At 47.6% G+C, this 16900-nt stretch overlaps 1 protein-coding gene across 1 annotated transcript; it reads left to right on the top strand.

The window, feature by feature from the left end:
- Positions 1–1366: 1366 nt before the first annotated feature.
- On the top strand, positions 1367–16156 carry LOC142574802 (cytochrome P450 18a1-like). The gene is made up of 6 exons (XM_075683812.1): positions 1367–1784; positions 4848–4969; positions 8973–9414; positions 10308–10578; positions 11283–11455; positions 12120–16156. The coding sequence occupies exons 1-6, from the start codon at positions 1367–1369 to the stop codon at positions 12359–12361; spliced, it is 1668 nt and encodes a 555-aa protein (XP_075539927.1). The 3' UTR covers positions 12362–16156.
- Positions 16157–16900: the final 744 nt, after the last annotated feature.

Below are 16900 nucleotides of genomic sequence, written 5' to 3'. Positions count from 1 at the left end.
AGACAACAAAGGACCGCAAGTTTCTTCGGCTTCGCTGGGCGCACTAGGTTGGCGGAAGTTTGGTCCGAGAGGCATCGAGGTCTCTGGTGGACTACTGTGCTTTTATCGAACTGGAAGCGGCTCGTCGATTTTGATGAAGAAAATGCAGCGGCTGAAGTTCTAGTGCTCTGTTCTCTCGTGGTTTTCATCCAAAGTAGCATTTCTATCATCATCATCATCATTAGCTTATTTATGCCCTCTGAAGGAGAGAGGCCTCTCCCGGCAAACTCTGATTCCCCCTGAAGCATTTAGCCTTACGACAATTTTCTCAGTGAAGACTGCACCTGATGAAAACTAGTTCAAGACAGTGCACTGGGACTTGAATCAGAAGATTGTCGTCATCAGGAAACCGTGCACGGCTTCAACTTACACAAATATGTGTACACGGTAAGTGTGGCCTGTCGCATCAATATAACATTTTGTTGCTTGACGCCGAGCTCCGGGAAGGATCAGTGCAGTGCAGCTACGGTGACTCCTCATACACCTTTGCAAAATTGTGTTGTTGGCAGGGCGCCAATGCAGCGCGTGCTTTTCTCCTTTTCAGGCAATAACGTCGGCGTACAGAGAACACGTGCTTCGCTGGCGCAATGTCAACAATCGCGCACTGAACATCCTCGTTACTCTTCCGTGTCATTGCGTCAAGAGCTTTGCTATCACCTGACATCGCTAAGCACGTTCCGCATGTCAGAGCAACACGCCGAAGAGTACACCCGGTGCAGTGCGTACGACGGTGCTCTTACCACGGGCTCAGGACGCGCGCGCAGTTTCTCTCGGTGCGCTTTGCACAAAGCGCTGCAGAAAGAGCGAACTGGAAAGAGAGAAGAGGCAAAGAAACGCAGCAAAGTCCCAGGAGGCCCCCGCCTCTGCGAGCACCCTCCTCTTCCCACAGGAACGCGCGCGCCGATTGAACGCCGCGGGAATCAGATAGCGGCGAAAAGGTGCGCGCAAGCCAGCGAGAGAATCGCGTGCATACGCGGACGCACCGCCAACGACTGACTGGTGTGCACGCACCCTCGCCCCCACCTCGAAGGCGCACTTGTTGCGGCGGAAGGCGGCGGCACAGAAACGGAAACAAGGCGGGCACTCGGGCGGCCGACGGCGACCGCTGTGCGGCGGGGAGGTGAGACCCCCGGCAGGGGGGGCATCGACTTCCCTCCTCTCTCAGACCCTGGGGTCCCCCGCTTATATAAAAGGGGGCCGCCTCCCCATTCGGAAGCCCCCGACCAGCAGTAGTAGCAGCAGCAGCTCAGAGCAGCGTCACAGAGGCTCGTAATAGTGTTGGTCGCGGCGGCAGTACTGTGTAGCTAGAGGCAGCACACGCCTCGTCATGTCCGTCCTGTTTTTTTCGCCGTGGCTCGAAGTCACGCTGCCCACATGGCTCGCCGTGTTCGTCGCCGTGCTGTTGGTCAGCCGCCGGTTCCTAACCGGGGTCGCGAGCCAGTTACCGCTGCCCCCGGGACCGTGGGGATTGCCCCTGGTGGGCTTTCTCCCGTTCCTCGGCAAGGAGTTTCACCGCACCTTGCAGTCGTTGGCGGTCACCTACGGCCCCATATACCAGATATTCCTGGGCTCCAAGCGGGTCGTGGTCATCAGTGACCCCAAGCTGGTGCGTCAAGCCTTCAGCCAGGCCGCCTTCTCCGGACGGCCCGACACGGAACTCACCAAGCTCCTTCAGGGATACGGTGAGGACCTGCTGGATGATGGATGCGCTTCCGTGGCACCCTACGCGATAGCGTTGCGTCCACGTTGGACGGCGTCTCAAAGGGTGGCGCGGTGACAGCCGACGCGGGCGATGGGGGGCGTGGCTGGCCTCCCCAGTCGAGCACCAGGCGGTGGACCAGACTGTTCCTCCGCGTCCACGCAACAGAGCGTTCGCCGCCGCGACGTCGTGCTACCGAGCCCAAATATTCCTCATTTGACTGGTACGAACAGAAAAACGCCATCAGTTCCTAATGCCGCGAGTTTGGCGAGGTCAGACACGCCTTTCACCTTCCTGTACGGTCCAGTTTCAGGTGTTCTTTTTGGAAAAACATTACGGATCCGGAACAGTCTGATATTCGCTGAACAGCAAGCCAGGCGCACATTCCTTGCAGGCTCGATCACTTGATCTCGCGATAAGAATACGCTCGAACATGCAGTGTTAACACGCCGAGCTACACGAAATACATATACATTGATGTACACTGACGACATTTATTGGTGAAGTCACAGCTGCTCGCGCATGAAAAGTGGCATGTCGTTCCTTCGAATCGAGTAAATGTAAGGCGAAAGTACCGCTCTGTGTCTGCAATTTTCCGATTTTTTTTTTAAACACACCCTCTGGAACCAGTTCACAAGACGACCATCCTTCCGGCACTGTTGACAACAGCAACGAATACGTAGGATGCACAAAAAGAGAGGTGAGCGCTCGATCTGGCCGCGAGTATCCTCGTAACTCGCACGAACGCCACGTGCATGCATGTCCGCAGTCAGATTATTTGGCCTTTCTCGTAAAGGGGCAAAGTTGACGTCGAATAGCTAAGCAGTCACAACATCTTATGGCCCCACTTAGCGATTCGACTCGAAGTCGAATCTCACAATTGAGCGTCAAGCGCGCGCTTGTCCACTGTATTTCGATGGCACCGTCGTGCGACAAGCGTGACTTCTGTCGATCGTCGGTGGTCAGCAGTGAGGCTGCGGTTGCACGTGCTGTATATCTCGCAGTACAGACACAGTCCTTCTACTCTATGTGTGCAGCGTTTGAACGTAGCGTGCGGTATATCGGTGCTCCCGTGTATCTTCTTGACTATCGCGGGCAGGAACAGTGGCATATACTGCGTGGTCCGCGGATAGTTTTTCGTGCTTCAAAAAAAAAAAGTGTTTCAAAACGTAGCAGACACCGGCAGATATCGCCGTTGAACTCACTAGCGTGAATCGGGTTGTATACACACGAAAAACGGGATGATGAATACCTAGTCAAATGCGGCTTTATTAGACCATGGTCACGGTATAACAACGAGCTGTGTCGTCTTTCATATTAATTCTATGTTACTCGCGTATAAAAAGTATACTGAAGTCGAAAAGATAGAGCAAGGAGATCAATTTATAAAATGGCTAGAACTGGGGTTGGCGAGATTTCGCAACGCATCTGGTTACATCGCATAACTGTTATCATGCTAACAATATTATAAAGGTACGCATTCAGACAAACAAAGATGACCTTTGCTAGTTTTAATGTCTTGGTTATTTCTCTTCTTATACAAAACGATATGGGTAACTGCATGAAGTAAAATTTACAAGAAATATGCAGGCAATTGCCGGTTCAAACGTCTTTTAACGTGGCACCGACGCAGCGCCTGGGGCCGCAGTTAGCAATTAGTACGCTGCAGTATTTTTTATATACCTTTAGACGTAATCATAATTAGTCCGACGTAACATGAAAAGTCACGGCTTTTGTTGTTCTTTGAGGTAACAAGCAGCTGCTAACTACAAATGTGGAAATGTGCGCTTTTATGGAGAGTCATGATAAAAGTGCACCCACGGATCCTATATCGCATTGTTACAAATGTGACACCGTGAAGTAAAGCAGCAAGGCACCTTATATGGGATCGTTCTGCGACATCTATTGTTGTAGCAATTCCAATCACTTTCTGTATCACATGCTAGAACACTCACTCACTCATTTCATGGAGCTTAACGTGCCAATAGCTGTGTTGCAATGGCTGTGTGACGTGGGCTGCGTTACAAGCCGTGGTGGGCCAAGCACGGTGTAGGACAAGAGTGATTGGGACACTTCGCAGCGTTCGGTATGGAACGTTTGTGAATCAAAGTAATTTCATAGATTTTAAACGTCGACACACGTACGACACTTTCAACGGTTAAAGCAGAACTGTCTGAAAAAAAAAGTACTCTATATTCAATAGCAATATTTTTTTATTGTATTCAAGCAAGGCACATGTAAAAAAAAGTAGTGTGAGCAAATTAAACAGCGTAAGCAGACAGGCGTGACTTTTGTACTGCACGAACTTTGTGGCCAGATGTCTAAAGAGAAATTAACTAACCTAAGCAAAAAAAAAAAAATTCCAGGACATTTAAGCTCATCGTGAAATTTAAGGGCCTTAGCGGACTCAATGACATTTCGGTATTCAAGTGTCTCCGAAGGTACGAAAACCTACATATGAGGCCAGGCAACGAGGATCTAAATCAAGTACACACGCATTTTCCCTGCTGCCCGAGCACTTAGAAAAAAGAATGATATTACAGTAGAAATCAATAAGCTTGCTCGATCTCACTTCTTTCACTTACCAACTAAGAAACAAAAATGAACCCTGTGAGAACGTGGCACAGCATTAAATTAGTCCATCACCCTTTACTTTAGAGCGCACTTGAAACCGAGCGCGGCTTGTCATGTATGTTTGGTGTAACAAACGATTGTTTTCATGAAAACGATGAAGTAAAAAATCAACCAGATATTTTGATAATGCGGCATATACGTTCGCGCGCTTTATTTAAAAAAAATCGATCACTTATATTTCTAAAGCCTCTCGCATTGCTTTCGGTTGTCGATTATAATTGTGCTTTCTCACGTCATCTGCTGAAGCCTTGTGATTGAACTTCAGTTGACGTAGAGCCATGGTGACACAATAGTTTGGATGCTGGGTCAAGAAAAAAAATGTTGCCATCAACCACGCGCTTCCAACACAAAGGGTTTCCCAAGGCGACGCGGACTGTATATTTTTTTTTATATTTCTCCTTCTCACTTTTGTACATGTGAGGGTACGTTCAGGTAGAAACGCTAACCTGACCAACCTCACCGCCGTCTCCCGCAGGCATCATCAACTCTGCAGGCGCCCTATGGCGTGAACAGCGTGCTTTCCTGCATCGCGTGTTCAGGGACTTCGTGCCTCGACACGGAAGGCCCGGCAGCGTGGCCCTCGAGCAGAAAATGCAGGTGTGTTGCACAGCCACTCTTTACGCGCTCATCAAAATCCCACGCTCCTCGAGAGAGAGAGAGAGCGCTGCTATGTTTGTTTGTCTTTTTTCGATCGTCGAGTCGACACGGTTTAGGTTGTTCGGCGACAATCGCAGCGATCCACATTAACCAGGTCGCACTTGCCAAGCAGCGGTTACCACCGAACAACCAAAGCGACGCCAGCTCACGTGACGCTTACGGGGCCACGCGACGGCTGGCGTAGCGCGAACAAAATTCTATACTTGGGGTTGGCGCTTCACGAATATGCGCGTTCAAATGCCTCTAATAAGACTACAAATCAAAATGAATGAGCGTTTCATGTTTCTGGCTTTTTACGCCCTACACACATATATAGCACGGTGTAAGATATACATATTCTTGTATATCTTGCACGGTAACCTATCGTAAAGCGGAAACTACATGAAAAGCATCTGAGGCGTATTTTCGGCGCGGCATCAGTAAGTCTGTTTCACCTCGCTCAACGCTGGTATAATGGCTGAAGTGTGTTCCATGATGTTTCCGCTTGCAATGGCGACCGTGTGATATGCTGTCCAGGGCCTGATCAGAGTGTGGACATTGTGCGGTGTGAAAGTGACGCGATTACCAGCGCGCCCGAGACCGTCAGAAATTGCCTCCACGTGGTTATCGCTTTACTGCCGGAAGGAGGGAAGGGGCAGTATTATTCGATCGACCATCTTTCTTTTTTTGCAATATCACTAATTTCCGTGCGTGTCGCGCAACGTAAACCTGCAAAAGTGAGCGTGACGAAGTGAATGGCTCACATCACGTGACTGTTGTTTCCGTAGCTGTCGAGTGCGTCCGATGACCGTAGCTCGACGTGACGTCGAGATGCGGTCATCTTTTTTAAACTCGAGTGTGAAAGTGGGCACAATGACAAGTCTTATTTTAGAATACTTTCACGTGACATCACAGGTGAACACGTTCACGAATTTCCCGCGTTTAGTTGGTCCAGCTAAAAGGCAAAAAAAAAAAGGCCCTTGGAGAATTTTTTTTTTTCGCACAAACATCGTGCACGTTCCAGTCACAATATCATTTTTTATCATTTTTTTCCGGTTGTTATAGTTTGTACTCAAAATAACTTTCGATTTTGAGATCAACATCAAGTACTTTTCAAGAAGATTACTTCCATTGTTGCCAAAAAGTCACCTTCTGATGATCTTCAGATTAAAGTTGGCAATAAAACATTAAGGCCATACATATAGAAATACGTGAAATAGCTCATTATACGCGCAATCCTTTCAGATTGTGACCTAGAAACGTTAAGTCAGTTTTGTTAGAGAAGAGAGAAAAAATTTGAAGTTCACAACCAATCTCACCGGCAGGAACTCCCGAACTGTGTCTTTACTACAGAACACGTATGCACCGTCGGCTATTAACTGTGGCTATTTCTCAAGCGAGCACGTGCTGTGTCACTTGACACCAGTATAAATACATCGTTAACGGCGTATGTCAGGCAGTTTACGAATTATAGATTTGGGGGCAGGGGGCGGTCAGGCAGGCGAACACGCGTCTAGATGCGAGCGCTTTGCAGTGGCAGATAGTGGCTAACTTAACCCTCACACTGTGCAGGCAGAATTCTGCTGCTTCACACGAGAATGAATACGGCGCTTGACCAGGCCTAGGGACACTCACAGCAGACTATATAGACTGTGAAGTAGAAATTTCTTTACATTTGTCTCCTACGCCACAGTTGGAGCGGAATGTTGATGATCCAGGGTCGTGCCTAACACGCAATCTGCAAATCTGTAGTATTTGCAAAACAATTACTCGGCACCACGCACAATACCTCGTGTCTGATACTATCTGGTCTTGATGACTAGCTCGTGGCAGTCGTAGTTTACGTTCATCGTACTACGTACGAACGTACTATTGTAAAACGTACTTGCGGGGAGATCAGTACTTAAACAGCGTAAGCTTAGAAAAGCACGTGCCTATATTTTTTATGCATAAAGAGTTCGTAAGCCCGCCAAGAATTCAATTATGGCCCATAAGAGCTTTGCAGCGAAGACAGTTCAGTACTGCGTTTTTCTGGCCTCAAACAAAATTTACTCGAATTTCAACCTCACAACCTTGAATGCTGGTGCAGATAATGATCTATCTCAAGTGTTCTTTTTTTATCTGGAGGGTTTGAATGCTTCATTTAGGTCTGAACATTGTCAAAAAGTCACTTCTTGTGGCAAAATTCGAAGTAATCTTCTGGAAAAATACCTGACAGTCAACATTATCTTTAGCAGAAACTATAGCTACTGGAAAAAAAAGATAAAAATTACTGTGGCTTGAACATTAGCGACATTTAAGCAAAAATTTTATGAAAACGCAGAATTTTTTTGTTTTGTATTGAGACAATTCAACGCGAAAAACCATAAATGTGTTCGCCTATGGTGTCACGTGAAAGAACCACGGCAGAAGAATATTTTAAAATAAGATTTGTCATTGTACCCAGTTTCACATATCGGTCTGAGAAAATTTCACCGACGATTACTATACTCCCTAATGCCAAATTTGAGCGCAGCTCTGTACGTGTTTTCGTTTCACAATATATTGAGGCGAAGAATTTGAGAGAGACTAGTAGCAGAGGCGCCAATCGTCGAAAATGTGATTTGCGGGTCAAGCGTGTCGGCTTTATACATAACTCGTCGGAGGTTCCAGCGTAATCGCTGGTGTACGTGGGTTCCATAGAGTACTACACAATTCGCGTCGCGCATGCAATCAGATTACAAAACAATCGTAAACCATGACAATGGAAACAAGCGCGAACGAGACCAAACCAAGCAAACCAAACAAGGACGAGCGAGGGCTGACGCGAGCATACAATAGTGCGAAACGAGCGGTCCCGCTGTGATTAGATACGAGCTACTCATCGAGCGGTCGGGCGGGTCCGCATGACACCAGTTTCCAACGCACACATCACTGAAGGGGCCGCTCTCATTGGTCTCCACCATTCGCGGCTCGCGCCTTACGTCTCCCGCTCCGCATTCTCTCTTTCATCTCTCGCTGTGCTCGTTCGCTCGGTTACGCCGCCGACTCTCGTCGTAGGAACGGGCGCCTAAGAGCTGCGCTCTAGAAAATTTACCTCGAACCAACAGTTGCTTCTTCAGTATGACTCCAAAGAGCGCTCACGTCACAATTCTTTTTTTCGCGAGAAATAATTTGCTGTAACCTCATTCACACAGAGAGCTTTAGTTTAGCGGACGCAAGAACTAAGGGCGACGGTACTGCGCATGCGCAGACCGCTACGTCTACTTATGTCCTTGTGCTGTGGCGGCCGAAAACATCGCTGCCCCTAAACGGTCACGTTATCCACGTGGCTCTCGCGGTGTACGAGAACTTACGAGTAGCTACTAGCGGGTAGATAATCTTGTAAATCTTTCGCCAAGTGTCGACAGACGTCGTTTTTATATATATTGGAGAGGTATAGCTTGGTCCGGTATTCGGGTAAACGCAGGCGGACGAGATTGGGGCGAGGGAGTAAACGGGAGCGGCCTGCATGGTGCGTCTACCTGGTGGCGCAATGCTCAAACGGACAAGAAAGCTAATATTGCTGAGACCAAGTCTACTCTACTTCGCTGCTGGTGTAAATTTTCGGCACTGGCGTAATCGTGTTGCGGCCAAAAATTTACACCCGCAGCAAAGTAGAATAGACTTGGTTACAGCAACATTAGCTGTTTTTCTGTTTGAGCTTTTACTCACAGATGGGCACCGCCGTTGTTGCCCCCCCCCCCCACCCTCCGTTGAGGTGTTACAACATTTAATGCCCTGTCAGTTGCAACAAGCGTCTAAGCGCCAGCATGAGACGCCGCCACGCATGTCTTTTCCAAAGTGAGCGGCCCGTCCCGCTTAGAGTAACGTTTAACACAGCAGCAATGGTGGCCCACTGCAATAATTTGTATCGCAGTCGGTTGCAACAAGTGTCTAAGCGTCAGCACGAGACGTGTCTTTGCCAAAGTGAGTGACCCGGTGAAAAATCAATTGCGCGCAGGTGCACATCGGCGAGTTCCTGTCGTCGCTGGGGCCGTTCGAAGGCAGCTCGCTGCACGTGCGCCGATCGTTAGCGCGCGCCGTCAGCAACATCCTCGGCTCGTTCCTCATGAGCGTCACATACTCGTCGCGCGACTCCAAGTTCGAGCAGCTGCTCGCGCTCTTCGAGGAAGGATTCAGGCTGCTCACGCTCGCCGTGCCCGTGAACTTCATACCGGCGCTGCGCTACGTGCCGGGCTCCAACTGGGCCTACCGGCGCATTAAGCGCAACAGGCACCAGACGGCCGACTACTTCCGGCGCATCGCAGACGCGCACCGGTCTTCGTACGTCGAGGGCACCGTGCGCGACATCGTCGACGCGTACCTCGTCCAGCTACGAAGGGACAAGGCCAGAGGCATCCAGCGGGAGGACACGTACTTTTCCGGTGAGGAACCAGTGAGGCCTCTCTCACTCGCGCGCGCGAGAAAGCGTCGGCTTTGTTTGTAGTCACAGTTGGAGTGCATTTCGTGTCCTCCAAAACTCGCCACAGTTAGAAGCGAGGATACGGCTCGGCCTGGGCTGCCAGCGTCGCTCGAAAGCCTCGAACGCTAAGACGAACCACCACGGAAGGAAGGGGGAGGAGGAGGGTATTCTGTAAGAGTCCACCTAGTGGACTGTCCATTTCGGCCGCTGTTGATCGACCAGGGCCGCTCGTCTCCTGGTTCTTTCAGCTGCATCCAATAAGCAGCGGCCCTAGGTGGACTCTTACAGAATATCCCCTCCCCCCCTCTCAGGGCTATTGCAGCCACGTGCGTGCTTTATATGGACGAGGCTGCAACAGAGGGGACAGGCGTAGAATTTCAGGGGAATAGCCATTTCCTTGCTTGAAAACCTAATGTATCGCGTTCGTTATCTGTTGCAATCACCTCGCCTTTTAGTACATTTACTAAATAGGTCAAAATCATGCATTTTCACTTCCCCTCCATCGGCCCTCATTTTCAATAATTAGCATAAATGGCGGAGTGGCGGTTAGTTAGGAAGTCAGTGCGCACGTTTGGGGGGACGGGGTTGACACGTCACGTGGCAGTAACCATGTTATGTTATGGCTTGTATTGTTCCTGGAACCGTCGTAACAAAAACATGTTCTTTAGCGTCAGTGCCCGAACTAAATAAGCTGAGCACTACCTGTTGAGAGCCCCAGAATTATGATTCGTGCACTTATTCTTCTGCCGGAAGATTCATGCCTCGATTGCTCTCCCGTCCTTGCCTGTCGCGCTCCCCTTAATTTACTGTGTCTCCTAACCCGTTCCTTCCTGCCTCGTCTTTACCTATGCACAGAGGAGCAGTTGGTGCAAGTGCTGATGGACATCTTCAGCGCCGGCCTGGAGACCGTCACCTCGACACTAGAGTGGGCCATCCTGTTGCTGGTGCGTCACCCGCACGTTCAGCGACGCCTCCAGGAGGAGCTGGATGCCCACCTGGCGTCTGAAGGCGAAAGGCCCGCCAGCATGGCCGACCTGCCCGCCCTCCCTTATGCACAGGCTACCATCCTCGAAGTGCTGCGACGCGCAAACGTCATAGCGCTCGGAAACGCCCACGCCACAACCTGGTGAGCCCAAAACGACACTTGAACAACCAAAAGTTTTAGCTGATAAAGCATGTGTAGTGGCAAGCATAACGTACAAACATGATCGCAGTTACATGCATCCAAAGTGAAAACGATGAAAACAACTTCCTGCATGTCTTCACCGATTTGGTGGTAGGGTTCGATTTTGGAATTAGAGCGAACCATTCAGCAACAAAATTTGCAGAGGGCCAAGTGCGGCTCTCTTCACAGCAGATGCACATAGTAGGTGCATATATTAGGTGGGTGACATACATGTTCAGTTCATGCGTCACAGCTTTGCTACATAAATGTGCTACCGGAGAAAAAGAAAGGAGCACAAAGTAAACTGCATACACTTTAAAACAGCGGTACCAGGTGGTATTCTCGATGTCTAACGTGCAGGCGCTTAGACCAGGGACTTGAGCAGCGCAAATACAGCCTTCCGTGCGTAGTTTCTTTGGGAGCAGTGGCCTAAAACATGTTATTTTTCTGTTCTGATAGTGGACGATTTTCAATTATCATTATCCATTATCAGAACAGACAAGATAGGTAGGCACACTGTCATTCTCTTCTATCTTATTCTTGTCTACCGTCAAGAGACGCATGGTGAGAAAGTTTATTGATGGGAATGCGTGCAACAGCTGAAGCTGGCTTGATGAAGATAAGCAACGCAAGTGCATTGTACTCAAACCACATAATTTGTGCAGCGACGTGGAGCTGGCAGGCTACCGTATACCGGCAGACACTCACGTCGTCTCCAACCTTTGGGCCATCCACATGGACCCCGACCTGTGGGAGGACCCGGAAGAATTCCGGCCAGAGCGCTTCTTGGTGGACGGGCAAGTCCAAAAGCCAGATTACTTCATGCCCTTCTCCGTCGGTGAGCATATAGTTACTTTGAATTTGTACCTGTCCCGGTGGCCCAAGTGCTGCACATAGTGTTCTGCTGTATGCTAAGCGTGAAGTTGCCAGTTCAATTCCTGGAAACAGCAGTCACATTTCGATGGCAGGCGAAACACGAAAACGCTTGCATACTTAAATTTAAGTTCATGTTAAAGAACTCTAGGTGGTCAAAATTACTCCAGAGTCCGCTCCACTATACGGCGCACCTCATGATCAGACTGCAGTTCCGGCACAAAAACTCCAAGAATGTAATTAAATTACGACCGTCCAAAGTCAACCCCATCCTTTCTCAGCAGCAACTTGAGCCACAAGAACTGCCAGCATTGCCTAGACTGCTCATGGTGCGGTGCGGGGTCCTTGAACGCTCTGGAAGCAGAATGGGCTGGCTGAGGAGCGGGGGATGGCTATCACTCCTGCAATGGGATGTGGCGTGTTCCGCGTCTGTCGTAGAACTCTATGTGTCGTAGCATTGGTGACTAGCATGTTCTCTCATTCCGTCGCCAGGTGTCTGCTGCTGAGGCAGTGCTGTGAAGTGAACAGTGCAATCGTGGGTGGAGTGTTGTACCTCTGCGCGAAGTTAACCCGAATAAAAGTGGGCCATTTCGTCCTCGGCTAACCTCTCCCATCTCCATGCTGTGCAGGTCGACGCATGTGCTTGGGCAACCACCTGACGCAGACTGAGGTGTTCCTCTTCCTCAGCAACCTGTTGCTTCGCTACACACTCGAGCTGCCCGAAGGCGAGCAGCCGCCCTCCATGGACGGCCATGTCGCAGTGTCTCACACACCCCGACCTTTCCGGGTCAAGATCACGCCCAGGAACAATGCCGCCGAGACCACAACAGCCTTTGCCAACGTCGAACAATTCTGCAGCGACCTTGGTTGAGTGGAGCATTTCCCAATCTCGCCATTGCCCACCTACTATGTTCCTCCCCACTAGTTGACCGTTCCTATTCCTAGGGAGCACTGAACATAATCCCGGTGAAAAACAAAGAGGGCATGCCCGGCAGCTCGCGACCCCGCAAGAATCTGTGAGCTGCAGGATCCGTGCTTTGCTAGGACTAAACGTCACTGCCTACAACATCCCGTCACAGAGGGCAGCTCCTCCCAGCTGTAAATGTCGCCGTGTAGACGAGCGCTGTCACATTTATTGCTGATGCACAACCGGTGACGAAGAAAGAGGCTGCGGGGGATGAAGCCAACCAGAATGATAACTAGGCCTCAACTACTATATTCTGCAGTGAAGAGCTACCTCGTATTCATCAAAGCGTGGCCTGTCAGCCACGCAGGTGGCTACGCAGCCGTCGGAGTACTACGTGTACAGTCCTCAGAATGGGTGGCACAAGACACCATAATTTCTGTGCTCTACACGCCGATCGAGCTTGCACGGGTATGCCGTATGGCCATATTATCTCAGGATGGAGACACGACATAATCCTTGTTCGTAAAAGCAGCAGTTTCCGTGTAGCATAGTATGTACCAGCAGCCGTCCACACAGTGTCAGGCTTGAGAATGCAGAGGGCATACCAAGCAGATCGTGTAAGTCACGTCATGACCATGATTGATTGCATCGCAGCATATTTTTAAATTTGACAAAGTCAAATAGCTCCGCCACTAAGAGAAGAAAAAGAACAGAAGCGGCTTCTAGTCTTCTGATACAGGTGTCTGAAATGCAACAAAAGGCATGATCTGCAGTGAAAAGCACACATTTCTCACTGCTAAGTACAAGCTGCTTTCAATGAAGATAGCGAGACACTTATAAAGTCAGCTCTTTTTAAACGCGCTGTAAACGTCCTGAGCGAACAGCCTGTTTTCATGTCAATTACAATGTCAAATGTGCGTAACTAGCCAAGCAAGAAGGTCATTCAATACTGGTGCATTCAAGTGATACATTCATGTCTATTGGAAAATTACAAGTGCTGCGACATATAGTACACTAGAATCAATTTTATTTTTTGCATTCAAGGTAATGTGTACATAAAAAAAAACAGGGTATTCAGTTGCATAGATTAATCTCTTACACTTGCAGATAGAAGCTTGCAAGCTTAGTGCACGAAAAGTCAGAAATGAACCACCTCAAGCATGAAGCCTGTTTACCACCAGTCACATGTACTCTCATTCATTCACTTGTTGCATTTCACAAGCAAGCCATCTCCACCCATTTGAGAGCTTTGTGTTTTAGCCATAGACGCACAACCATGAGCTAGTCAGTTGCAAGCAATAGCATTCTGCCACCAGAATACCCTGGAGTGATTTAGCATAGAGCAGACACATAGTGCTACAATACTGGGATGCATAGGCGTGAGCAGCAAAATAACATTTCTAGCAGGCTAGCGGTGATCACGACATCTCAAGATGTCGCCGCCTACACCAACTGTTCTCAGATACATCTCCCGGTATTCCAGTACATATCTCCACTACCTATGTTCATTAGTAAAAACCATTATCTTGTAAGTAGTCTCAGTAGTTGTTTAACAGTGTAGCCTTTTTATTAGTCACTGAATGCTGCAGCTGCTCAACTTAAGAGGAAGGTTTAGCTCGAGCCTAACTTCGATGTCGCCTATTCAAGTACATGTAAAATGCAGAAATGCTTTTCTGAGATAACAACTGGGCCGAGGTTAATAAAATCTGTTGCATTTGAGAGAGAAAGCTTAATTCTAGTGACTATTGGAAGTGAAATTTTGATTTAGGGCCTGAACTTTCAGGATTTGCTAGGTCTGAAAAAGAAATAGATGCACAAAGTTTACAAATTCATAGCTCTGCATCTAGAATACATATCACAGTTCTGTAAACTGTATACATTAGAGCATCCAAAGTGCACAAATTTAGTATGTCAATATATATTTTATATGAGCCTGCTACATTGTTTACATGGGTTTTGCTAAAGTTCTACTTACAACTTGGCGGTCTTTTTGAATGTCATGTATAACAATATTGTCCGCTTTAAATATACTGTCAGGCGCCATTTACAGAATTGTGATATCACTTTCCCTTGCAGAGTTAGAGTTGTAAACTTTATAGTTTCGTTTTCTGGATATTAGCGTTTCTACTAATTTTTATTAATGACCTAAATCAAAAATGTGCAACCAACCGTCAGTAGATTTTAACTTTTCTTTTAAATGTAACAAACGTCATCAAATTCAGTGCAGTAGTCGCTCAGAAAAACGACTTCGCCTTTCCCATGTATTTGGATAGAAGGCCTGGAGCTAAAGCTTCCCCTTAAAGCTTATCCCAGTTTACTAAACACTGCACATGTTAAGAGTGCATGCGCATCTGCCCTGCCACTGCCATGATATCTGTAGTCCTTCCTGCTTATCCACTGTACATTAGTTCAACACAACCTTGAGCAGAAAGATAATGCACGCTCTACTGTGCATTTTGCCAGCAAATGTTTTCTTCCAGTTGTACCACTGGCAGAACCAGAGGGCAAGCCTATTCATGTCAAGGTCCACATTAAGAGAGGAAATTTGTAATATGAAAAAAAAAAAAAGTTTAGGCGCTTCAAATTCCAGTTGCCTTTCCTTCCACCAAGGTATACTACCACCACCACTGTTTGTGGCAATGGTGCAGCAAAACGAATCACAAAATTAGCCTATCGTAGTCTGAGTGGTCCAGATTACGAAGTGCTTACACCGTGTAGTGGCAGGGCTTTCCGAATGAACCTTGACAAGCAATTTTAACAGAGACAGCATTTAACAATGACTGAAACTTCTTGCGAGGCACATAAAACATTTCATTTGAAGTTAATTTCCTTTTGTAAACGTACCATCAGCCCCAGGTTTCGTCAGAAGCACTGAGTGAACCGTGGTGCATATAGGCTACAAACGCAGAACTTTTGAGCCGCTATAACGAAGGAGGAGAGTTAAAGTACTGTATCCACGACAAACCAAAACTAAAGTAACATCTGCATTGTTCAAAGCGTGGGTAGGCAATGCTACTTTGTCAGTGCAGTGGCTCAGGCAAACGCTACTGAAAAACGAACCTATAAAGCACGTGTTTATTTGGGTATTCCAACTTCACGAATACTGCCATGTTTGGACGATCTTTCTATACTGCATTCACAAGCAATTCTCTCCTATATAGATGCACTTTGTCGTACACAGCTTGTGTTACACAAACCCAGATCTCTCTCAACACACCAAGTCCTTGAGGATCTCTCATGCACCACACACGCAAACTGAACGATCTCGTGTACATAGCCGTTTACACATGTTAAGAGACTGTTACACTTTTCATTCATATATTTCCATTGTCATTTTCACATGTGTGTACATACTGTAATGCTTTTCAGTGTATATAGACAGCATTTTCACCTTGTTCTCCCCACCCCCTACCTTTTATTTTTTGCATCTGCAAAGTACAAGAAAAAGAAATCATTTCAACAAATCCATTTTGTATGTGTGTTGTGCCTTACTTCTTTTAACATGCTCAAAGCAACATCTTGCCATTATGCAAAGGAAAAACATGGTACAGTGGGCCATGTGCAGTCTACCAAGCTGTAACATCAGGCAACATCTACAAAGGGTATAGACACTGGACCATCTTATATGCCAAGCAGTTCCAATAAGACAACAGTCTCACCAACACACTCATAAAAAAAACACTGTGGTTTGGTGTTTGCTACTTCCCATGAACACCCAGGGCCACGAGGACAATGTCATGCAAAAAAAAAAAGGACAGATCTTTAACACTTATGTTGCATGTTGCCTGCAACTGCAAATCTCACTGAGCATGTAGAATACAAAGTATATAGGTTCTAGCAACAAATATATAAGTGAAGCATAAAATGGGGCTAAAGCGAGCTGGATCACAAAAAACAAAATAAACGCAGCACAACAATGCAAACAACACTACTGACAACAAAGCATCATCAACACACTGGGCGAAATATGCATATGTGAACACCAAATTTACCAAGAACTTAATGAAACACAGGCAAAGGTGACTGCCTCGAATGAAATCCTACCCTTAGGAATTCATTTCCTACAATGTCTTACGGCAGTCTTCGTAAACAAAAGATTGTCAAAATGACATCCAGCCCGGCCTGTTACCTTTATACTAATAGACTGATCTCGCCAGGCTCAAAATGAATTTGCAACGGGCCTGCCAGCACAATGATGACAGTAGTCCTTGCCATTTACTCGCTGAGCTGAGGCCCAAGAAAATGTTGAACGGAATGCCAAGAACAAGGTTACTGTTGTTTATCCAGTAAACTTTAGGGGAAGTCAAGGGGGATGGGAGGGAGGAGTATTTTCAACCAGCCACACCCCTACTGTAGAATTCTTTTGGTCCCACCTCCCTGCCTTTTTATCTCAGAGGCTAAGCTGGTTTTGCATGGTGCACACACATTTCTTATCACAGCTGCCCTTGAGCCTGCTAAGAACTTTGCCACTACTGTGGTAGCAGTGGTGCAGTGAAACTCGTG

Source organism: Dermacentor variabilis, chromosome 3, assembly GCF_050947875.1.
Source record: "Dermacentor variabilis isolate Ectoservices chromosome 3, ASM5094787v1, whole genome shotgun sequence".
Taxonomy (NCBI): domain Eukaryota; kingdom Metazoa; phylum Arthropoda; class Arachnida; order Ixodida; family Ixodidae; genus Dermacentor; species Dermacentor variabilis.
This window is presented reverse-complemented; position numbering and strand designations above follow the sequence as displayed.

Bases quoted from the DNA above. Each gene is read 5' to 3' on its own strand.
- LOC142574802 (XM_075683812.1), top strand. From the start codon at position 1,367: ATGTCCGTCCTGTTTTTTTCGCCGTGGCTCGAAGTCACGCTGCCCACA. The intron at 1,785-4,847 runs GTTGGACGGCGT...CGTCTCCCGCAG, and splicing joins CGCGATAGCGTTGCGTCCAC to GCATCATCAACTCTGCAGGC. The intron at 4,970-8,972 runs GTGTGTTGCACA...GTGACCCGGTGA, and splicing joins CCCTCGAGCAGAAAATGCAG to AAAATCAATTGCGCGCAGGT.